General features: G+C 38.1%; 1 protein-coding gene across 10 annotated transcripts in view; it reads left to right on the top strand.

Annotated features, from left to right (window-relative positions):
- The window catches only part of BMPR1B (bone morphogenetic protein receptor type 1B), a 424,822-nt gene that overhangs the window by 314,003 nt on the left and 85,055 nt on the right, over positions 1-25,764 (top strand). For 2 of the 10 annotated variants that reach the window (XM_043871292.1, XM_043871281.1), the window contains exon 1: positions 4,252-4,381. The exons of 7 other annotated variants lie outside the window; for them this stretch is intronic. Coding sequence is in view for 1 of the 3 variants with exons in the window: in XM_043871281.1 (XP_043727216.1) it covers positions 4,345-4,381 (37 nt within the window). In the remaining 2 variants the exon portion in view is untranslated. Of the gene's footprint in view, positions 1-4,251; positions 4,382-10,908; positions 10,931-25,764 lie in introns of those variants that run through there. One more of the 10 variants, XM_043871288.1, reaches the window with a different exon arrangement.

Below are 25,764 nucleotides of genomic sequence, written 5' to 3'. Positions count from 1 at the left end.
CAAATGCCTCTTCCCCATAAGCCCAGTCCCACCCCCAGGCAGAATTAATCTTTGTTTATGCACTGTATTTTCCATGCTCCCTTGGCAGAGCCGGCCATTCTGTAGTGCCTTGTCATGATTTGATTGTGTTTGTCTTCGCCCACTACAAGGTAGGCTTTGTCCTAAAGGCAGGTATGGTGTGATGTTCCCATACCCCATTCACTTGACACAGTCCCCACATGTAGTTTAAAAAACTGTGTCTATATGTAAAATCAGGAGATTTGGGGGAGTTTTATATGAATATAAGTCACAAGTTGAAATTTTTACAAAGTAATCTCATGTTTTCAAACTGCTTTTTGTATTTCTTCAATTACATAATGATTTAATAAATGAGGTAAGTAAAATAATTAAATATTTGCCTTCGTGAGTATAATATGAATTTTTAAAACTCAATTATCCTAAGAGATATATATATATATACACACATATATATAATATCCTTGTTTTAGTGATCACATTATTTCTGACAGAAAGAATTTGGCAAATGTCATATTAAAGAACATTATTGTTAATAAGGATTTTTTTTGTCAAGAGGCAGGAGAGTGTGACAGTTGTCAGGAAGTTGACTATTTTCTGATGTCCTCCTATGTACTGGGCACTGTATTCAGTAATTTCTGTTCATTTACTTGTCTAATTGGTATAACAAGCTTAACAGGTACTGAGCAGATTATAGAACAGAGAGCTTAAATAATTTACCTAAGATTATACAGATGACACAAATAGGCTTTCTCTACAAGATGGAGCCACAAACCTAGAATGAGTGCATCTGTGTATGAATTCTACAGATGATACGGAGTGATGACTTGTTGTATTCATATTGGTAATACTAGCTGCAGTCTTTTTTCTTTCCTTGCCCCTCTCAGGTGTACAAATTCAATTTGATACCTTTCTTTCAATATTCTGTCAGAGCTTCCTCTGAAGCCTCATTTGGTGTGTACTTTACAGTGAGTGGGCTAAATCATATGCAAATATGGGTGTTTTTTTTTTTTTTTCTTTGCTAAGTCAGATTTCTGATCTGCATTACAAGAATTTTTAAAGATCTTTTGAGCCTGTTTGTCTGGAATGGAAGTATGTGTTTTATAGAACATCTCCTGCATGGTTGGTACCTGAAAGAAAGGTGAAAGAGTCAGTTGCTCAGTCGTGTCCGACTCTTTGCGACCCCATAGACTGTAGCCCACTGGGCTCCTCTGTCCATGGAATTTCTCCAGGCAAGAATACTGGAGTGGGTTGTCATTTCCTCCTCTAAGGGATATTCCTGACCCAGGGATTGAACCCGGGTCTCCTGTATTGCAGGCAGATTCTTTACCATTTGAGCCATCAGGGAAACCTGGCATATGTTAAATGGTGAAGGCAAAATGGAGGGAATTAATAGGGCTACGTCTTGAATTTCTTCGTATAAGTTAAAAAAAAAAAAAATCTGTATTGCCAAAAACTTTGACTAAGTGAAAAACTCTCCTCCCACTTCTAATTTTCACTTCTATTCACGAGTGAGTGAGTATCACTCAATCATGTCTGACTCTGTGTGACCTCATAGACTGTAGCCTGCCAGGCTCCTGTGTTCATGGACTTCTCCAGGCAAGAATACTGAAGTGGGTTGCCATTTCCTTCTCCAGGGGATCTTCCTGACTTAGGGATCGAACCCAGGTCTCCTGCATTGAGGGCAGATTCTTTACCATCTGAGCCACCAGTGAAAGTGAAAGTCGCTCAGTTGTGCCCGACTCTTTGGGACCCCATGGACTATATAGTCCATGGAATTCTCCAGGCCAGAATACTGGAGTGGGTAGCCTTTCCCTTCTCCAGGGGATCTTCCCAACCCAGGGATCGAACCCAGTCTCCTGCATTGCAGGAGGATTCCTTACCAGCTGAGCCACAAGGGAAGCCCTCTACTCACATAATTGGAGATTCAGGTTCAGACACTCATCCTATATTCTGAAATCTTAAACCTTTATAAAAATTCATTAAGCCAGTTCATGCTCAAAAGCCTTTCAGTTATTTATATGATATATAGCCTAAACTCTGTAACCTGAAGTTAGAGTCCTGCACAATCTGCTTGCACTCTGTCCAGCTTTCTTTTGAACCATTTGCTATAGGAGCCATCTGTTCCAGTAAGATTTTTCCATTTCATGCTATTGCACAAATGAAATATTTAATCCTGCCTCTAATCCTTGCTCATATAGTTTCCTTTCTTTTCATCCCCTCTAAGTTCAATTCATATTTCAGCATCCAACTCTGCCTTCAATGTTGGCCCAGTCTAATCCATCCTTTACTCTGATTTTCCATCTTTATTCCATTTGAAGACACTTCATTTTAAAGTGACTACTGTTTTTCACTTTGTTCTCTATTACATATACACTACTTTTTCTATGGTACTCTGAACTTCTTGAGTGCATTTACTTCAGCTGGCACATAGTCCATCAGAAATGATTGCTGGTATGTCTTGTTTTGAACTGAATTAGGATTTGGGGGAGAGAGCAACTATTCTCTCTTTATGCTTTGTGCCATTTGTGGATGCCCATATTGGGGAAATGTGAGCAGTGGGAACTGTCCCACATTTTAGCCATTCACTCTTCATCCCAGAGCTCAAGGCTAGGTTCCAAATTGGCAATGGAACCACGTTGTGATGTGGCACTGAGCCGAATGTAGAAAGTTTGGACAAGAAGTTCTATTTGCTTGATTTTGGTCTGCTCTTCACTCAAGTGACCCCTTTGATCCCGATCACGCCTATTCATTTTAGTATGCCTCAGTCTCCCTAAAAGGAATATGGATAAATGATACTGAAAGATTATCTCATTTACCTCCCCAAGCTTCTGTTTTCCTGAGAAGTAAGGTGTGTGGATTCTGTGAAATGCTTAATATGTAGTTTAAGCTTAGAATATTTCAAAATTGTGGTTAAAAATATTGTATTTGTGTGAAATTCCATCTCATGAAACTGACCTGAGGATGTTGGATTGATAGTATTAATAGCGTTTGTTAAATCCTAACAAGCAGTTGTTCAGCTACTCTAAGACGGAGAATAGATTTGAATGCCATCTATTAGGGTAGTGCTGGGAGTTGCTGGTGTGTGTGAGAGAAGTGGGGGTGTCTCTTAAGAAGGAGAAGATAGCAGAGATTTTTTTCCAAGAAAATGATTCTTAAAGTTTCAAGTAAACGCATTCTAATGCTATCTTAGATATAACCATTGAATTATGTCTCTGCTCTCATATATCCTTTATCATGCAAATGGATTAGATTTTACAACTACTTTTGTTTGTATCCGTCTATGGTGATATTGTTCTTTCTATAATACTGAAAATTTGTTTATATTTTTTGCTGTTCTTTAATTATCAACAGTTCCCAAAGTGAATCAGAGTCTTTTAAAATGTCCCTTAGTATCAAATAGGTCACTCAGAATATCATTAGAAAGTTGAAATATTACAAAATATTCATAGTTCTATTGAGGCACAATTATAATTAACGTGTGAAACATTGAATAACTTACCTTGGTTTTATTCACATTATAAAGTAGGTTAGGTTCACTGTACTTTTGTTTTTGCTCTATAGAAAACTTTCAACTATAGTCATATCAAATTAATTAACTAATGAATAGCTTAACTGAAATCTTTCAACTTGGACTATTCATTAAAGATGCCTTTTATCTGTGACCCTTTTTTTGTATCCGTGCACTTGATTCAGAGGCATTTGCCTCATTATATAAATGTTGATGTAGTGTGAGAAAATGCCATAACATGACACTTTGATGTGTTGCAACATTTCTACATGTTATCAAAGAAAAAATTTTTATTTCTCCTTGTCTTTCGATGGTTCCCAAAGAGTTACCATTCATAGCAGAAGGAGAAAAAAAAAAAAAGCAAAAACCCTTAACAGAAGAGACAAGCAGTTGCGTGTCGGCACCGTATAGGTGGTGTCTGTCCGGAACGTCTCCACTGCTGCCCAGCGGGTGTGGGGACGTCGGCTCGGTCAGTCCGGAGCGAAGTCCGCCTGCGCCGGCCCCAGTGTGGACAGCTGGGTCAGGCTCCTTTCTTAAGAAAACAACCCGGCCCGGGGTCCTGGCCGCCCTTTGTTGTCCTCCCCACGAGGTGATCAGTGGAAGTCTCCGTGGTGACAGAACCAGTTTGTAACAGGCTTGTCTTTCACGCTCCCGTCTAGGGCTTGCTGGCAGGCTTGCCGGAAGCTCTGACAGGAGGGGCAGCACAGGAGTCTCCGGGAAAGAAGGGAAGGCGGGAAACGGAGGCTCAAACAGGCAGTCCCAGTGACTGCTCTCCTGCTGCACTGGGGTGGCTGGACGAACTAGACGGGCAGCGTCACATGTCCTTGCTCATTCTTCTGTCCATGCACACGAGGGGTAAGGAGACCAGTGGCCCGCAGTACGGTGCTCACAGGGGGCTCCGCGAATGTCCGCTTTCGTGGGTTTTATCACAGGAGGGAAAGTTCAGGGCAGAAGTTCAACGGCTAAACATTTCCAGCCCCCATCGTCCTTCTCCTCTGTAATCTTACTACTTTCTCTATCAGGGCAACGCTTTGTAGAGAGGGTGTCAGAATAATTTTAACAGGGATGCAAAGTTTCTGTTTTCTCTAGCAATTAATTATGTGCAGTCTGGTTTGGAACTTTGAGTATGAGGTTGATTGTCAACATACTGTGACAGTTTATATGATGAATTTAAGAAAACAGTCTAATAAACTTTGTTTTGATCATTTAAATTTGAGTATTAGGTTTTTTTATAGTTAGCTAATTAACTTTGAAGTTCATTGTAATTTTTACATGGATGCATTGAGTAAATCTGTAGTTTTATAATGGCAATAATTGTAATTTGTGAATATGGCAGATGTTTACTCATATTTAAGAACAGGGGCTTTCTTAGTGATCATTTTGTTCAGAAGAATTATTCTTGTATAAAGTTGCCTAATGGAGAAAAAACATTTTAAGTTAAAGAGCTAAAAGAGTGATTATGAAAGTAGGTGAACTATTTTCAAGTTAGAAGAAAGGTAACTTAAAATGAAACAATTATCTGTGATAGTGATTGGTAGTGAGGGAGTCACAAAGTTGTAAATAAGGAAATAGCCCTTTTATAAAATTAAGCCAGGTGACAAAGGGAATACGTGTGAGGTCGAAATGCATTTACAGTTCAACCTCATACACCTGTGAGTGCGTTTAATAGAACGTATTTGGCAGTACTGTTTACTTGAGAAGCCTGTATTACTAGTTGGCATATGTTTGGATTGATATAAGATTAATTTTTTGTAATCTTGCAGTGTTCCTTAACACTATATAAGTATTATATTTTGTTGCTTGGCTCCATGAAAAAATGCTTTTAATTTCTGGTTATAGATATGTGTAATTCAGAAGAGTTTTGTATGTTAATTTGAGGAAACAACATGTAGTTCATTTACTTGGTTTGCTAATTTATTTTCCAAAAATTCTTATAATCTGGTACCTCCTAGAAGAGACAGAAAGACCTCAGGGAAACTTTCTTAAGAATGTCCCAGGAAACTCAAAGCATGATATATATGCGGTGAAAAATCTTATTCCAGTACTCATGCTACCAGTATTTCTTGATTGCCTAAGGGCAATTTTGCATTCCCTGTTTGTCATTTTCCCTGAAACCCATGAATACATAAACTATTTATCGTTATGTCAGCCAAAAGTGAAGAGGCTATATGTTACAGACTGAATCTTTGAATCATAACCATTAGGATTAGAATACACCTTAAGATAGTATTGTGGTGTTGACTTTTCAGTGAGAAAGTTGAAGCCCAGAGACATTCCCCGCTTTTCTCTGTGAAGCATAACCTTTTTAACTCCCTGTTCGGAGCTCTTTCACATGAGTGTCCGTGTGGGTCCGTGTGTGTCTACTAATTTATTTCGTAGCATAGTGGTTAAGAATGAACTCTGGAGCCAGAATGCCTGGGTTTGAATCTTAGCTTTACCACTTACTAGATTGTAAACTAAATGAGGAGTCTTATTGGTGCCTTGATTTTCTCGACTGTGAAATGGGCATAATAATAATAACTACTCATAGGATTGACTTGATTACTAAATAATTAGTACATACATACCAAGCACTTAGAGTAGTGATAGTGCATACTATTGTCTAAGAGTTTGCTATTATTAGTATCATCAGTAATAATGTTAATCTCCATAGGAATAGGAGACAACCAATCTGGAAATGGGAATTGAGACAAGACTTTAAAAGAATCCCATAGCTCATCTTAGTGTTATTAACGTGTGCTGTGCTTAGTCACTCTGTTGTATTTGACTCTTTGTGACTCCATGGACTGGAGGCAACCAGTCTCCTCTGTTCATGGGGATTCTCCAGGCAAGAATACTGGAGTGGGTTGCCATGCCCGCCTCCAGGGAATCTTCCCAACCAGGGATCACACCCAGGTCTCCTACATTGCAGGCGGATTCTTTACCTGCAGTGCAGATGGTGATTAACATACTGAATCTCAGTTTTTATTCCTAGCTTTGTCACTAATGAAATTTTCACTGTTTTTGAAGAATCTCTCTACCTGTAACCTTGTGTAAAATAAGTTTCTTTTCTTTTTTTTTCTGGAAAAAATGTATTTTCCTGGATGAAAATAGAGTGTACCCTAGAGAGAGACTTGAGCTCAACCAAGACCAAGTGACTTTGACTACTTAAGTTAAATATTCATTAACAACTTGTAATGCTTTATGATCATTAATTAACATGTACTTCAGAAAGAATAATCATCACTAAGATAGGTATATATGAAGCATAAACCTATGTAGTGGTCATGACTTATTAAGTGAATGACAAAGCCAAGATTAATGTTCTGAGACCTTAAATACTTATTTAAAGTAACTGTGTTTCAAAATGACAGCTTGAGACATTTGGAGAGTGTGTGCTTCAGGCTAATACAAACATTTAGTTATTTAAATATATGGAAATCTAAACATTCTACATGGAAGGAATATGTCCATTATTCCAGTTCTACCTTAAATGGTACAAAGCTCTGCAAAGTCATAGCAAGTGGAACAGAGTAGCTAGGTTGGCCTGTGTGTGGGGTGATTCATCAGCCTAAATCTTATCACTGCTTAAATCTTATCTTAAGCATTTTACTTGAGACTTGAGGCTTAGAAGAAAGGGACAAAGGGTACATGTTGGTAGCTTTTGAAGGTTGTGTTTTTTATATTGGTACATTGTGATTGCTTCAGGAATGTATTTTTTAAAACTCAAGATCATGAAATGTGGAACTGCCCCCTTCTAAAAGTGAAAAGATGACCTGTAATGGTGAAGAGCTGTGTTGTTCATTTCTGCTTGAAATATAGTATTTTAGAGATCGATTTATTGATGCCACCCCGCCCCTTGTTTCTCAAATCACAGTAGAGAATTACAGGCAATCCTAATGAGCATAGTAAAATGTGTAAACAGTGTTTAGGCATCATTTTGGTCACTACCATTCTTATGAAGTTCTGCCAAGGAATTTAGTGAGGTTATAAAGGTGGTAGATCGAGGGACCTGAAAAGTAAAGGGTGCTCTCTGTTTGTTCTGACACATTGGTGGCAACAATGTGCCCTTCCTGACAAGGATGGGACTCATGCTCTGGCATTTTAGAAGGTGAGATGTTTATTTGGCTTCTTGTTAAATGTATATGTGAAAATTTTCACAGTGCCTGTGCCTCCCAGTAAAGTCATAGTAATAGATTATTACAACAATCAGATTGAAATAAAAATTGGTAGCCAGCTTTTGGTCTTTAGGAGTAATTCTATATCAATGAAGAGTTACTGGGGATAAAGGCAAGATAGGAAGTAGGTATTAGCTCTTTTGGAATAGAGGAGAACCCCCAAACCCAATGAACAAAAGCAGGTCCCAGTCTCCATGGCCCCTGCAGTTTTATATAACCAGGATTTTACATCCTGCTACATCATTGCCAGGTCGTATTTCGTACATTTCCTACTGTAATATTTGTGTTTGATCTGGTTGACACTAATTTAAAACTGTTAAAAAAAAAAACCTATGCTATTAAACATTTTCAGTAGAATTAAGACAAATAGGAAATGCAGTAACAGGAGGATAACAAACATTGCTGTGAATGTGTAGTTTGAAAATTAAAATGGTAGTATTGCTATAGGGCATCGATTTTTGGTAATATTTTTAAGTGAAAAATGATCCTTGTTGCCATATGGCACACTATAGTGAAAATCTGAACTGTTAGACCGACACATCTGTTAAATGCATAAACATGGGCCTGTGTTTAAAATGTTTTCTACTGCAGCTATTATGTGGCACTTCCAACAATTAATCTTGGACTGTTAATCGGGAGTAACTGCACTTTGTGGTGAGCGTCACAGATGTAAGAAATTTGATCTCTGTGGCAATTTACCTGGGAGAAAAGTGGCTAAATTATAGTTCTCAATTTAAATTCTGCAGAGTAGATCGGATTAAACACATTCACGTTACTGGTGAGTGCAAACTCAAATTATTTCGTTTTATCTTTTGTTACGAGAAGTTATCTTCTTTAAATGTATAGTGATGGCAACCATGTATTTAAGGCATATGTATCTCTCAATAGCTGTGCATACATAATTTTAACCTTTATATTACAAATACTTGAAAGCTTCTGAAAAAATATTGATATTATAATAGATCAGAGTTCAGATTATTTTTTTTTTTTCTGTCTTTGTGAGCCAGTTAAATTTGAAATAACGTTTTGCAAATCTTTTATTGACTTAAAATAACTGCCAGGAACAAAGTTATGAATATGTTTTTTCTGCTCACTTTTCAAATGTATACCTCATTTTTAGAATTCAGACAGGACATTAGGCAAATCTTTAAGTAAGACAATGTACTGACAATTAAAATCAGCTAAATTGTCTATCAAGCTTTCTTATGCTACATTTTAGGTTCAGATGGACCCTTTTGGTCTTGATTATTATACTTTTTCAATCTGTAAAATAATTACTCTCCTCATCATAGATTTGTGTGTGTGAATATTCATATTAAAATACCTAAGGATGATCTTTTGACTATGGGCTCAGAATAACCTCATTCTTGTTTCGGGGCCCTGCATGCTTTTCACTTTATGCTAGAGGAGCTGTGGCTTTTGAATTAACTGATTTCTTGCTTGTTATCAGCTCTATCACACTCCTTCCATGACTAATTGGCTTCCATATTAGTTAATAATGTGTCTAAGATCACATTAGTAGTATTGATATTTGGGGCAGAAGAATAGAAACTTAAGTAGGGGAAGAAGTTGAATGGAGACCTAAAGAAAAGCTAAAGGAAACACAAACCTCATGGGACCCAGAGAGGCAACGGGGACCTGAGTTTCTACTCATCCATGTCTGTGAGGGACCTCATGGACATTGTCTTCTTTTCTCTGTGTGTCTTTTCCGTTCTTTCTGTTTACAAGTCGTTACCAGACATTCCATGCATTATAAAATCCAGACCTTTCTACGTCCTTCCAGGCTTGCATCAGCGAGGCTCTGACTCCTTTGCAGCTCATCTCCCTACTCAGTGGTCAGCAAGCCACAAAGGCCTTTCCTGTCCAGAATGATCCAGACTCCTCTTTCTTTTCACATATGTTGTTTCCATAGCCCGAAAAGTTCTTTTCTACTCTACTTATTCATTTGCTTAAGTGTCACTAAGTTTTCCGTAACAATCCAAATTAAATGAGATCCATTTGATATAATGCCTCATTGTAAGTTTTGTTTCACTTTTATAGTACATGTGATGTATCATTATATGTGTCACTCTCCTGCTGAAAGCCCAGCTTCTCAGAGGAAAAAACCACATCCATCTTATTTATTGCTCAGTTCCAGTGCATAGTACAGTGCTTGGTCTGCAGAGGATTCTACCTCCTTAGACATACTCATTATTTGCACGTGACCCAAAATAGTGTCTGCATTTCATGATATTTGAAGAGCTTCTTTGCTTAGCTCTCCAAACTTAACTGATAAACATTTCACTGTTTCTTGTTTTTAATTCTCTGGAGAGAGAATTTGATTGACTGCTGACCCTAACAGTAATCAGATGTGAGTCAGATCGGATGTGTAGTCACCCAGTGCCAAGATGGGCACCAGACAATAACTGACACTGTGGACAGTGGAAGTTTGTTCTAGAAGAAGTTTTGGATTAGGTTGACAATCAAGAACACCTAATATAGCTGCTACTGGAATTTATAATAGCAATATGAATACCTCTAGTATTCCTTTACTTATAATGGAACTCCTGTTGGCTACTAAGTGACTTATTAGCTATATGAGTAGATAAATTATAAAAAAGTACTTTTTTTTTTTTTTACATGAACTTTGGTATTCAGGAAATGTCACTACCAACAGTTGTTGATTTTAATAGTAACTGAAGTGGTATGATTTTCTTTACTCTCTCAGAAAAGATGCTGTAGAAATTTAAGATACTAAAGGTGGTGGCAAAAATAGTACATGAAACAAGTACTGTAATCTCTTGGCAGATTTAGTTTTGTCAGATTGTTACATATAACTTTCACTCTTTTATTGAAACAGTAGTTGCACACCTTATGTCTCACAAAGAATATCATAAATTTTACATTTTGATCCCTAAAAACGCCACAAGTTTGTGGCTAGCAGTATACGTTTCATTATATTAGATTCTGGGAATTTGAGTGTCTGAAACTATGCTTTTGATCCCTTTTGGAGTCCAGGGGAGAATGAATATACATAACAAATTCACTTTTTAAAAACAAAAAACATTAAAAAAAAACCTACATGCAGAAGACTGGCTTTGGTGCGTAGGTTTTTACTGCTTGATAGTATCCTGTGGTCATAGTGTGAAGACATAATGTCCCCATATTTATCTTAGTATCTTCATAATTTTAATGGGAGTTTTTTTTATTTTTTTTATTTTTTTATTTTTCCAGTGGGTTTTGTCATACATTAATGGGAGTTTTAAAGGTAAGGAAATAGCGACTTACATCAATTTTGCATCAATTGTGAAACTTCAGCATTGTGGGAACTGCATTCATAAGATATCAGCCAAATGTGAGAGAATTTAAGATAATACGGCATCTTAAAATTCTTTACGATTATTTCTATTTTCCTTTAAACTATGCCAAGGCCAATAGTATATAGCTTCAGAAAATCTGAGGCCAGGTTTGTTTTGTAAACTTTGCATAAAATTATCTTTCTGCTATTATGTTTGTAGAAATATTCATGTTGAAACTATGTCTTTGCTAAAATCTTCAGGTTTATGTTGGTTTCTCTAAAACTATGGCAGTATTTTTCAAATCTGAAAAATAATAACCTGCCAATTGTAATTGTGTGTACTTTTAATGATGGTGCACTTTTTATGGGGCTAAATCTCAATGGAATGTTTATTTTGGTTACAGTCAATATGCTCAATTGCTTATTGTTTTTAAATTCCATTATGATTTATATGTTTCTTTTTTGAAAAAAGAAAAGGTTAATGTTGTAAGAGTAATATGCTGTATTTGCCCATTAACTATTAACTCATTTAAGTGAGGGGATGTGCAGCTCATTGGAGGAATATTCAACTGGTTCTGAGTTTAACTTAGGCACTTAAATCAGCTGAGTTATCGAGAACTGTGCAGTGACCTGGAAAACAACAAAAAAAGAGTTTAATCAGGACGTAACAGAAGAAGGGTAGATGCTACTTAATTGAGGTTACTAAACAAATTGCCTTTTTACTTCCATACTTTCTTATACATATTATACATATCCACATACATATGTTTCTTATATGTATGTTTTCATAGGGTTATTACAGTATATTGAAATCAGAGACTATCACTATATATTTCCTACTTAATTTCCTATGCCCTGAATGACAATGTGTTCAAATTGGGGAATGGGTTTAAAGAAAAAGGACCCTCATGATAAACTGAATGATTTTTACTGACATAAAACATTCTTTCAGTGGGTATTTTTGAAGATTGTTTTTGGCTGTATTTTTAAAAAGACACTAAACAGTTTATTCATAAAATGCGTTTTGGTAGTTAATATGAATATTGTTAATCTACCCTACTTAACCTCTTCTGGTGAAAAATATAATTTTCTGTCTTTTTTTGTTAGACTTAATGACAAACATCTTGCAAATTAGATTTTCATATATTTCATCTCTTTCTTATGCTCAATTTAATCTATCAAAGCCACACATTGTATAAGACATCTGGTATTGAGCTTAGGCAGCTGGGTTTCATTTGTAAAGGTTTTGAGCAAATTTCGGTGCTTGCCAACAATAATATAGCAGTTAGCCAATGTGTTTTCTTTGTGGCAGCTTGGTGCCGTGTGGTAGGAGAGACCTGAATTCAGGATCAGGTGATTTTCTGGCCTCTTCCTGGCTTGACTGGAGGGACTTCAGGATTTTATGCAGGTGTTGCTGTGACCATTGGCTGGGTGAGGGGCCTGGTGCAGTGGCTAGTGAAGGAGAATTAGTTGATGAGCAGTGTGCAATCAGCAGTGATCCATTTGAGAAACAAGAAGTCTGCAGTTTTCCTCACAGCATGGTTCAGTGTGTTTCCGACATCAGAGTCACTGTGGGTCATTTTAAAGATGCAGTCCCCTATACCCCATCCCAAATCTACTGAACCAAGTATTTGGGAGCTGAGCCCGGAAAGCTGCAGTTGATTAAGCTACCTCAAGGGATTTGGCACACACTGCATTAGAGTTAATAAATTTCAGTTCATTCTTTACCTGCAGACACAACCTCTAACCCGCCTTTGCTGACCAAGAACTTGTTTATATTAATGGTATTTTAAAAGAATTGTCAGAATTTGTTTCAGAAATAACTTACCTACATATCTGGTTTAGGTGTCCTTTCATAAGATACTGCATTAGTATGATCTGTTGTTTAACGAAACAGTTGTCCTGGCATTATTAAAATATTGTCTCTAATGATGAAGAAGGGATCCTAAGTCTTAATTTACTTAGAAGAATCCAAATCTGGAATGAAGGATTTCTTGGAGGGTGAAACAAAAATGTGAATCCCAAATTAATGTACATTAAGGTACATTAATTCAGTCATTTCTGTCTCCAGATTGTCATAGGACACCTGGTTGGCTCTTGGAAATCTTTTCAGAGTTTGGCTCTGTGAGCCACCTTCAGAAAGCTCCTTATTGTTGTTGAGATGCTTCTGAGCCCTGTTGTTGTTGAGTCGCTAAGTCCTGTCCAACTCTCTGCGATCCCATGGACTGTAGCACTCCAGGCTTCCCTGTCCTTCGCTATCTCCTGGAGTTTGCACAAGCTCATAGCCATTGAGTTGGTGATGCTACCTAACCATGTCATCCACTGTTGCTCCCTTCTCCTGCCCTCTATCTTTCCTAGTGTTGGGGTCTTTTCCAATGAGTTGGCTCTTTGCATCAGGTGACCAAAGTATTGGAGCTCCAGCATCAGTCCTTGCAATGAATATTCAGGGTTGATTTCCTTTAGGATTGACTGGTTTGATCTCCTTGTAGTCCAAGGGACTCTCAAGAGTCTTTTCCAACACCACAGTTTGCAGGCATCAATTCTTCGGCACTCAGCCTTCTTTATGGTCCAATTCTCACGTGGATACATGGCTACTGGAAAAACCATAGCTTTGACTAGACGGACCTTTGTCAGCAAAGTGATTGTCTCTGCTTTTTAATACACTGTATAGGTTGATCATAGCTTTCCTTCCAAGGACCAAGCATCTTTTAATTTCATGGTTGCAGTCACTGTCCACAGTGATTTTGGAGCCCAAGAATATAAAATATGTCATTGTTCCTTGAGCCCTGTACCCACCTCTAATTATATTCAACATGTTATTCCTAATGCAAATAGTTTGTCTTTGTAGCTATATAGGCAGTTTTGGTGACTGTTCCGAAATAAACCAAGTCATAACTCTCTTCTTTGCTTCTGCTGGAAAAGTTTTATGCCAGAATTCTTACCTAGTGTTGTATTTTTGTTTCATTGGTTCTGAGTCCAGAATTGAGTTTTCCAGACAAACACTTATGAGTTCCAGGGCAGTATGGAAACACACCCAGGGAATGTGTGGTTTGAAGTGAGGATTGCCTCTTTGGAAGTGAATAGGGTAGTGACTGTTGTTGAAATGTCATTAAATGGAAATGTACTTTTCACCTTATCTTCCTTTGGAAGTTAGCTCTCAAGATAGTCACTTTAGAAGTTCCTGTATTCCCTCAGAGACCTGATTTACAATAAACATACACATAGTGCTTAAATGTAAGCAGCCAGCACCCCAGAAAATACAGCTTGAGAAGAGGGTAAGAGAGGGGGCAGTCTGAGTGTTTGAGATTGTCTCGTTTCATGATCCGTGTCATGCATGGGCTCCATCTGCAGCTTTTTAAAGTTTTTGGAGGAAGCTCAGCAATGCAGCTGTCTCTAATGTACTGTGAACCTTGAAAAGGAATTTCCTTTCAAGTAAGAGCGGAAGTAGTTTGTGTGTGGGATGATGGAACTGAAGGTTTTCTTCAACAGAGAATAAAGTGCCATTATATAAACAAACATCTACACAACCTAAAGTAAGCCCAGTAAAAACAAATGCTACGGACACCTACATTGCTATTTGAAAAGATCTAGTTAATTTTAATGATCCACTTGTGTTTTGTCGTTTTCACAAGGGAGGAAACATGGGCACACAGTTTTTAGGCGACTTACCCAAGTCTCACTGTTACTTCTAGTGGCTGAACCAGAATTTGGAATTGCAGGGGTTTTGTTCTTATTCTTTGAGGAATTGCATTTAAATTGGACTTTAGGATTGCTATTTAGGCTGAATCTTTGGAAGTCAAAGTCTTTGCCACATGAACATTTTTATTTAAGAGACAGGTTATAGAAACACATACCACAACTACCACAAATAAATATACCAGGGTATGAATAAAGCTCAGAGATGATAACTTCTGCTTAGATTTTCCCACTTACTGTAATACGTGATATTTTGTAAAAAGTACTATGTGTTCAGCCACATTTAGACTGTCATAATTTAGTGCTTGGACTTCCCTGGTGGCTCAGTGGTAAAGAATCCTCCTGCAATACAGGAGTCACGGGTTTGATCCCTGGGTCAGGAAGATCCCCTGGAGGAGGAAATAACAACTAACTCCAGTATTCTTGCCTGAGAAATCCCATGGACAGAGAAGCCTAGAGGGCTACAGTCCATGGGGTTGCAAAAGAATTGGATATGACTTAGCAACTAAACAACAGAACAATTTAGTGCTTACAGAAATGCAACTTATATTCAGTTTGTTCTCAGCCACAGTACCTCACCATCTGAGGTGGGAAGGCAAAATTAGCAACAGAATTGAGTTATTTTCTAAGAAAAAAAATCTATCTTGCTGTGAAGAATGGAGCATCCTTCCCTTTTTCCTCTTCCTAAGATTTTCTGCAAATGTTAATCTAAAAAGATTACTTGTGAAGTATCCTGAGTAGCTCTGACTGCAAATAAGAAATGTGATCTGCGGCTTTATACAAAAGCGAATGCTCTCACCTCTCCAGATTTATTTCTTAATGCTAAAATTACCAGGTCATTGTTCCTTCCTATTGTAGGGTATCACTTATACATGGATCCTTTAGATTTGCACATTGAGTTTTATGGTCTTGAGCAGTCGCTGTAGAATGTTTTAGTATAATCGATGAACTGTCTTTACTAGGTAAAATTGCTGTGGTGTTTATACTAATCTCTGCTACCTCTTCCTCAGTCACTGTGAATCCACTGTGATTTTGCAAACTGAATGAGAATACTTGGTCTTTTGTTCTGGGGCTTTGTTTTCATTTTTAAATTTCTTTTTAAGGAATTTTTGAATTTGTGCTGAAGATTTCTTATCGCCTATTTGTACTTGGTGTGTGAGCAAAATTACCCATCCCATGAAAAAGTTCTGTAATGTTTTACTTTGTCTAGATTCTTTATTATCCCCTTGGCTTTCAGTAAATCACTACTTTATTTACAAAATAATCAAAATGGTCTAGGACTTAAAAAGAAAAGTGTATACTTATAGTTCTATTAAGTACTAAGCTAACAGACAATATTTTACTTGTGATTTTATAATTCACAAATCCAAGGATACAAATATCTGCATTGTAATCCATTCACTTTTAAGTGCCTGTGTTTATAGATAGTAAGCACTGAGCAAGTTAGGTATATTTGCTCTTCTAGATATAAAAACTTACTCTGATTTTATAGTTTAATAGCTGTAGTAATTAAAATAGTGTGGTTATGGCCTAGGGTAGCCATAGATTTATGGAACATGATAGAGAATCATATATATAAGGAAATAATGTGTCAAAGGGGGCATTAGAGATCAGTGGGGAAAGGTAGACTTGTTTGAAAACCTCACTTCATACCATGTATAAAATTCATGAAACAGGAGAAAAATAATCATCTCCAAGTAAGTCATAAAGCTAAAGGTGAAATTCAAAAAGTGAAAATGTTTAGAAGAAAATAATAGCTGATGTGCCATGTGTTGTTTATAAACACTTCATCATTTAAATGCCACACAACATGAGATATGTGCTTTTATTCCCCCCATCCCATAAACGAAGAAGCAGGTTCAGAGACGTACATTTGTTTCAGATTACACAGTAATATGTGGTAGAATAGAGATTCAAATCAAGGCAGATTGGTTCCTGTGTCCATTCCATTAGTAGCTATATAATGCGATGTCTCTTAGAGTAGAACATTTGTATAGCTTAAAGTTAAAAAAAAATGCGAAGACCACAGAACATAAAGATATTATTTTAGAATTCCTAAACAGTTTAATTATTGATAGTTCAGCAAAGCAAATAAGAAGCAAAAGGATGGCTTACATACTTGGAAAACATGTTACAAGACACGAAAAATTTAATATCAGTTGTATATAAATAATGTCTTCCAAAATGAGAAAAATACCAGAAAAGGGTCAGAAGACATGAACAGGTCATTGATAGAATAGATGGAAGTGCAGGAAAAGAAACTAAATAAGTAAAGTGAAAATAATATGAGCTACCAAGTTAAAATTAAGAAATAGGCAAAATAAATCTGAGGTTATCAAGTCTTGGCAGGGATGTGGAGAAATGGGAAATTTTAAGCACTGTTAAATGGAACTTAAGTTGTTTTCAACCATTTTCAAAACTAATATTTGATTTTTAGATCTGGATCATGATTACATAGAAATATTCATAAGATAAAGCAATTTAGATATGTCAAAAGCACAAACAGCAGTAAAATAATAAATAATACAAAGGATCATCGAATAAAAATACATCATCAAGAAAGTGAGAGAAGAGCCCACAGAATGGAGACTGCATCTGCAAATCATATATCCAGTATTGGGCTCAATTCCAGATTATATAAAGAACTGTTAAAATCAATAATAAAAGGTAATTCTTTTTTAAAATGGCAAAGGATTTTGACAGACATTTCTCTAAAGAAAATGTACAGATGACCAATGATCATATGAAAAGATGCTCAGTGTCATTAGCTATCAGTTCAGTTCAGTTCAGTCACTCAGTCATGTCTGATTCTTTGCGACCCCATGGACTGCAGCACGCCAGGCTTCCCTGTCCACCACCAGCTCCTAGAGCTTGATCAAACTCATGTCCATCGAGTTGGTGATGCCATCCAACCTCTGTTGTCCCCTTCTCTCCCTGCCTTCAGTCTTTCCCAGCTTCAGGGTCTTTTCCAGTGAGTCAGTTCTTCACATCAGTTGGCCAAAATATTGGAGCTTCAGCATTAGTCCTTCCAATGAATATTCAGGACTGATTTCCTTTAGGATGGACTGGTTTGATCTCCTTGCAGTCCAAGGGATTCTCAAGAGTCTTCTCCAACACCACAGTTCAAAAGCATCAATTCTTTAGTGCTTAGCTTTCTTTGTAGTCCAACTATCACATGCATACATGACTATTGGAAAAACCAAGGCTTTGACTAGACAGACCTGTGTGTGCAAAGTAATGTCTCTGCTTTTTAATATGCTGTCTAGGTTTGTCATAGCTTTTCTTTCAAGGACCAACATCTTTTAATTTCATGGCTGCAGTCACCATTTGCAGTGATTTTGGAGCCCAGAAAAGTAAACTCAGTCACTGTTTCCCCATCTATTTGCCATGAAGTGATGGGACTGGATGCCATGATCTTTGTTTTTTTTAATGTTGAGTTTTAAGCCAGCTTTTTCACTCTGCTCTTTCACCTTCATCAAGAGGCTATTTAGTTCTTCACTTTCTGCCATAAAGGTGGTGTCATCTGCATATTTGAGTTTATTGATATTTCTCCTGGCAGTCTTGATTTCAGCTTGTGCTTCATCCAGTCCGGCACTTCTCATGATGTACTCTGCATATAAGTTAAATAAGCAGGGTGGCATTATACAGCCTTGATGTTCTCCTTTCCCTGTTTTGAACCAGTCCATTGTTCCATATCCAGTTCTAACTTGTTTCTTGACCTGCATACAGGTTTCTCAAGAGGCAGGTCAGGTGGTCTGGTATTCCCATCTCTTTCAGAATTTTCCACAGTTTGTTGTCATCTACACAGTCAGAGGCTTTGGCATAGTCAATAAAGCAGATGTTTTTCTGGAACTCTTTTGCATTTTCTTTGATCCAGCAGATGCTGGCAATTTGATCTCTGGTTCCTCTGCCTTTTCTAAATCCAGGTTGAACATCTGGACATTCATGGTTCATGTACCATGGAAGCCTGGCTTGGAGAATTTTGAGCATTACTTTGCTAGAGTGTGAGGTGAGTGCAATTGTGTGGTAGTTTGAGCATTCTTTGGCATTGCCTTTCTTTGGGATTGGAATGAAAACTGACCTTTTCCATTCCTGTGGCCACTGCTGAGTTTTCCAAATCTGCTGGCATATTGAGTGCAGCACTTTCACAGCGTCATCTTTCAGGATTTGAAATAACTCAACTGGAATTCCATCACTTCCGGTAGCTTTGTTCGTAGTGATGCTTCCTAAGGCCCACTTGACTTTGCATTCCAGGAAGTCTGGCTCTAGGTAAGTGGTCACACCATCGTGATTATCTGGGTCATTAATATTTTTTTGAATAGTTCTGTGTATTCTTCTTAATATCTTCTGCTTCTGTTACATTTATACTGTTTCTGTGCTTTATTGTACCCATCTTTAGCTGTCAGTGACATTCAAATCGAAACCACGAGATACTTGTCCACCCACTAGAGTGACTATAATCAAAAAGATAATAACCAGTGTTGGTAGAGATGTGGGGAAATTGGATCCTCATACACTACTTCTGGGAATAGAAAACGGTGTAACCACTTTTTAAAAAACAGTCTGTCAGTTCCTCACAGTGTTAAACATTCAGTTACCATGTGCCGCAGATGTTTCACTCCAGAGTATCTATCCAAGAGAAGTGAGAACATAATGTCCCCACAGGATTTGTACATGTTCACAGCAGTGTTATTCATAATAGCCAGTAAGTGGAAAACCCATGTGTCCAGCAGCTGATGAATGGATAAACAAAATGTTGTGTCTATATAATAAAATATTCTTTGGCAGTAAAAATTATGCTATAACATGAATAAACTTTGAAAACATCATGCTATGTGAAAGAAGCCAGATTCTAAGACCACATATTGTCATACTGCATTTATATGAAAAGTCTAGAATTTAAAACTATACACCGAGGTAAGACAGACTAGTAGCCTGGGGTGCGGGGCCAGGGGCAAGAATAGGGAGTGACTGTTAATGGCTATGGGACTTGTTTGAGGGTGTTATGAAAATGTTCTGAAATTGCATGGTGATATGATTGCAAAACTCTGTGCTAAAAAGGATTGAATTGAACATATTAAATAGGTCAGTCTTATGGCATGTGAATTATATTTCTATAAAGCTCCTAAAATATTCATTGTTGTTGTTGTTCATTCACCCAGTTGTGTCCAGCTCTTTGTGACCCCGTGGACTGCAACATGCCAGGCCTCCCTGTCCCTCACCATCTCCTGGAGTTTGCCCAAGTTAATGTCCATTGTATCAGTGATGCCCTGTTATTCTCTGACGCCCTCTTCTCCTTCTGCCCTCAATCTTTCCCAGCATCAGGGACTTTTCCAATGAGTCATCTCTTCGCATCAGATGACCAAAATACTGGAGCTTCAGCATCAGTCCTTCCAGTGAAGTAGGCTATTTATCTACTACTATGAAATATTCATAGTAGTAGATAAAAAGCCAATTTAGGATAGTGGTAAATATGGCAGGAGAAGGCGTTGGTCCTCAATCAACTTTATTCTATAATTTATTCCTTTATAATTAAAAAAAATCCCTTAAGACTTTGTAAAAATGAATTGTGAGGACCCAATATTCTTTTTTTTTAGTGTCTTTGTAGAATTTTATGTAATAAAAAAGATAGCCCATAACAAAATTGAGTACATAGCCACACCCTTACCTTCTTTTCAGCTAGAAAGCATTATGGGTTTTTCTTTCCTCTAAAAATTGAAGGAGCTTTGCAAGTGGTGCTAGTGGTAAAGAATCTGGCTGTCAATGCAGCAGACATAAGAGATGCGGGTTTCATTCCTGGGTTGGGAAGATTCCCTGGAGGAGGTCATGGCCACTCACTCTAGTATTCAGGACTTGGGTTCCAGGCAGTGTTCTCTACAAGGAAAACACTGAATTCAGGTTCCTGTGTTGACTGTTATTTGCTTTTTCTGATATCAATTATAATAGTATTTTACTTGTGAAATCAGAATTTTAGTGAGAAGGCTTTGTTATTTTATTTAGTTGGTTTATGAGAAAAATTACTTGTGAGAGTTACCATTAGTTCTGGTGAAGATCATATCATTTTTCCTTTGTTAAAACTTAGCAGAGTAGCCCACCTGCTGCCCTGCTTGTTCAGTTATTATTGCTTAGGGGGACAATTGGTCTTCATAATTCTATATCTGGGCCTTATGGGGATCTGTTAATTTGCCTATGAATCTTTATCATTAACTCTCCCTACACAGATTAGTAGATTGTCTTGGGGACAGAGAGCATGCCTATAGGCTAGGAAGCCTCTTTCCAAGCTTTTCTCCTTGTTACTCTAGCAGAAACGCCTTTCCTGTAGAGTAGTTGGAAAACTGCCCACACTGACAGGCCCTTCTCAGATAGCAGAAGCTCATAGTCATAACAAAAACATTTTTCCCCCAGAATATTGTTTCATGCTTCTCCCACTCAGGGCCATGGCCATCATTAGGATGGGAAAATGACCCCAGGGCCTTGAGGTTTGTACATCAGAGTATTAACAACAAGTGATGCTAAAGCTGATTCAGGATAAGCTAGAGTGTGGTTGTGACAGCATTCAAATACTGTTGAAATACCGTTGCTCTATTGAGTACAGCTAAAGCAAGAGTTCTTTGGTTGAATTCTAGAACCTATAAACACAAGCGTGATTGGAATAGTTTACTTAGAATCAAAGGATGAAAAAAATGTGCAGAGCCAGAAGTCTGTGTAGGGAAATGGATGACACATTAAAGCTAGATTGTGACTGGACAGTGAGTGGTTTTCAGATTGTGGTCCCTGCATCAGTGTGACGTGGGAACCTGTAGGAAATATAAATTCTTATGTTCCAACCCAGATCTACTGAATCAAAAACTCCAGGGAATGCATCCAGAAAACTTTGTTGTTAGCAAGCCCTCCAGTTGATACTGATGTGTGGTTAAAATTTGAGAACTTTGAACTAAAATTATGTTGCTTTGTGAGTAAACTTGAACTTTATCCCACAGGCAATGGAAATTCATGGAGGATTTGTGAGCTGAGTTATGGTATGATTGGTGTTTTAGTTAGATAATGGAGTCTTCTGCCTTATTTTTCTAATAAAGGAATTTCAGTTTAGAAAAATTTAAAAATGCTACCACATCTAGCTATGTGATTTAATGCATATGTTTCAGAAGTGTCTATGATTTTGTAGTATTTTATAATTAAATATGAGTTGTTTAAGGACTTAATAGAACTTTGGAAGTTTCAAACTTGTATGATTTTTATTCTCTATGAATTATAAAATGATGCTTTCTTTTGTATGCTGTTTTGTTCCCTACATTGAAGACACTTTGCAGTTTTAGTAGGACCTAGGTGTACTCTTAAATAAAGATATTCTCGAAATGACTTTAGAAAATGCTTGAGAGTGTGTCCCAGGTCACTTTACTGTGTAATTTTTCCCCAAGTATGTTTTGCCTTTTAAATGTTTTCATTTTTCCTCTTAATCTTGTTATGCATCAGTAACACATGATGTGTTGGCATCTTCGGGAATTGCACATTTGTTCCAAGTGAAAAGGACTAGGTTCAGAAAATCTAGTCAGCCAGAAAATTTACCCAACAGAAACCTATATTGAATCTAAAAATAATGTGCTCACATTTTCCATCAGAACTAAAATGGATTGAAGTCAGGAAGCCTCTATGAGAAGTTCACTGGGCTCTACCCTCCCTGAACATGGCTTCTCATGTGGCTCAGTGGTAAAGAATCTGCCTGCCAACGCAGGGGACGCAGGTTTGATCCCTGGGTTGGGAAGATCCCCTGGAGAAAGAATTGACAACCCACTCCAGTATTCTTGCCTGGAAAAATTCCATGGACAGAGGAGCCTGGTGGGCTTCAGTCCATGGGGTTGCCAAGAGTTGGACACGACTGAAACAACTGAGCGCAATGCCCTACATGAACAGCATAACCAAATACGTCATTTAGTCTTATAACTTGTAGACAACATGGTGAAAAAGATCTTTTACCCAGAAGTCTGGCATGGGGCTGACTGCAAATATCTGATTTTATCAACCCTCTCTTTAAGAGTCTTTAAGATTTAAGATTCAATACAATGATTTATTTTACTTCCAGATGGTCTTATTTTTATGTTAACTGGAATGCTGGTATTAAAACACAATAAGATGGGAAGGAGGAAGCAGGAGAGGAGGGATAAATTGGGATTTGGGGGTTGACAGATACACGCAACTCATATATAAACAATGTGGACCTACTATATAGCACAGTATCTCTATTGAATATAGAGAACTGTATTCAATGTTATAATAACCTAAAATGGAAATGAATCTGAAAAATGTGTTGTACACTTTGTTGTACATCTGAAACATTGTAAATCTACAATTTACAATTTACAATTTAATCTTCAATTAAAAAAGAATGCAGTAAGCATTTTTACTCTTTAGTGATCTAATTCTATAAATATCCTAAAACATATTATACTCAGATCTTGGCTCAGAGTTAACTATTTGGGAAAAGGCAGGAGTCTTTTCTGATGGGAATCAAAATAATTGATTTTTAATTGTTTCCCAGCTACTAAATACTTATGTGACTTTGGACATAAGCTTCAGTGTCTGTCTCAGGATGAGGTGACACATTAAAATATTTAAATAGTTCATATGAGAAGTTGGTTTGGGGCACAGATACTGTTTTAAAAATAAACATAGAATGACTCAGAGAAACCATTTATTCCTTAATTTAACATACTTTAATTGCACACCTACTATCTTCCAGTGTTGTAATATGCCCTATGGGTTCAAGAAAAATATTCCATGATTACATCCTGGAGGGGAGGCAGGCACATACAAAGACTACTTTGGGAATGGGTAGGTGTGTATCTAACTTAAAAGGAGGTATCTACTGAGTTTCCAATTAAAGGCTGATAAGGAGTTATTTGAGCAAAACAAATAGATAGCCAGAGGGACCAACCTGAGCAAAATTCCAGAGAGCCCTGAGACAGCACTGTGTGGCCAGAGGATTGAGTTTATTTAGTATACCTGCAGAGTTGGAGGTGAGGGGTAGTGAGTGGCTAATCTGAGATTGTAACAGGGCTGAGGAGATGAAGGAAGATGTGTGTGGACCGGAGATGCAGAGATCCATGACTAACCTTTTAGAAGGAAGTAACATAATCGTTTTTCCCACTGTCTTTTGGTTAATGGCAGTTTCACGCTTATAGTTCATTAGGCCCAAACCTTGGCATTATCCTTATCTTTTCTTTATCCCTCACATAGTGCATATAGTCCATTAGAGAATTATTCCAAGACTATTTTTTTAGGGCTCTATGTACTCCACTTCAAAATCCTCTTGAGAGTACCCCTTCCTGCTGTCATGGGTGGGTGTGTGCTCAGTCGCTTGAGTCGTGTCCGGCTCTTTGCGACCCTGTGGACTGTAGCCTGCCAGAGTCCTCTGTCCATGGGATTCTCCAGGCAAGAATACTGGAGTGGATTGTCATGCTCTCCTCCAGGGGATCTTTCTGACCCAGGGATTGAACCCCCGACTCCTGCATTGCAGGCAGATTCTTTACCCACTGAGCCACCTCTTGTGAAGGCATTGCCCTGTTTTACGAAGATAAAATTGGATACTCTCTTACCTCTCGGTCCCCTGCCTTGAGGCCTCTTTAATGCAACACGAGGAACCAATGTGTGCTGACACACAGCTTGAAAGGAAAGGCCATACACGACCAGTGCGGGGTAGGAGCCGAGCGAGAATGGAGACACTGAGGTTCATGTCATGGTACCTCTAGCGAGGTGAGCTGGTTACCTCATCCTCAGATTGCCTTTGTCTTTTCTTTCCTGTTTCACAGCGCTGGTTGATTCCTGGATGACATTGCCAGTAAACGACCTGTTTGCAAGCAGTTGTCTTAGGCTCTACTTTCTTGGAAATTAAAGTAACAATAGTACCTTCAAAACACATCTTGAATTTGACTGCTTCTCTTCACCCCTGCCGCTACCATCCATGTTCAAGCCACAGTCAACACCTGCCTTCATCCCCCGCTAACTGCTTCATTGTCAGTGCCTGCGGTCTTCTACTAAGTGCTCTCTGCTTTTATTTTTGTCCCTATAGTCCATCTTTGGCACAGCAACCAGAGGGAAAAGTTCCCACAAGGCCCTCTCAGATCTGTCCCTTTTTCTTCTCTGACCTCACCTCCTACTACTGTGCCTCTTTCTGGACAAAATTGTGCCTGTTGCTCTTCAAGGACCCCAGGTACCCTTCTACCTCAGGGCCCTTGCTTTCTTCTGTCTGGAACATTTCCACTTCATCACTCACTGTCACCGCCTTTCCCTTCCCAGAAATGACTGCCTCGGTGAGGAGATTCTCACCATCCTCTTTAAAATAACATTCACTCCCTACATCTCCTGTCTCCTTCCCCTGCTTTATTTCTCCACAATAACGTAATTAATGTCCTTCCATGTTGACTTTTCTTCTCGTCCCTTTTTTCCAGTAACTGTCAGCTTTGTCAGGGCAGGGAATTGTGTCTTTTTCTTTTCATTACTACATCCGTAGGCAGAACCTATTACCTGGCTCAGTTTGGTTCGATTCAGTCGCTTAGCCGTGTCCGACTCTTTGCGACCCCATGAACCGCAGCTCGCCAGGCCTCCCTGTCCATCACCACCTCCCGGAGTTTACTCAAACTCATGTCCATTGGGTCGGTGATGCCATCCAGCCATCTCATCCTTTATCGTCCCCTTCTCCTCCTGCCCCCAGTCCCTCCCAGCATCAGGGTCTTTTCCAGTGAGTCAACTCTTCCCATGAGGTGGCCAAAGTACTGGAGTTTCAGCTTCAGCATCAGTCCTTCCAATGAACACCCAGGACTGATCTCCTTTAGGATGGACTGGTTGGATCTCCTTGCAGTCCAAGGAACTCTCAAGAGTCTTCTCCAACACCACAGTTCAAAAGCATCAATTTTTTGGTGCTCAGCTTTCTTCACAGTCCAACTCTCACATCCATACATGACCATTGGAAAAACCATAGCCTTGACTAGACGGACCTTTGTTGGCAAGTAATGTTTCTGCTTTTTAATATGCTATCTAGGTTGGTCATAACTTTCCTTGTAGATGTTTCCAAATAATTTTTTTAGTAAGCAAAGTAATGAATGTGTATTTTA

This window comes from Cervus elaphus, chromosome 17, assembly GCF_910594005.1.
Source record: "Cervus elaphus chromosome 17, mCerEla1.1, whole genome shotgun sequence".
Taxonomy (NCBI): Eukaryota; Metazoa; Chordata; class Mammalia; order Artiodactyla; family Cervidae; genus Cervus; species Cervus elaphus.
Note: the sequence above shows the minus strand (reverse complement) of the source record. Positions and strands in the feature narration are given on the sequence as shown.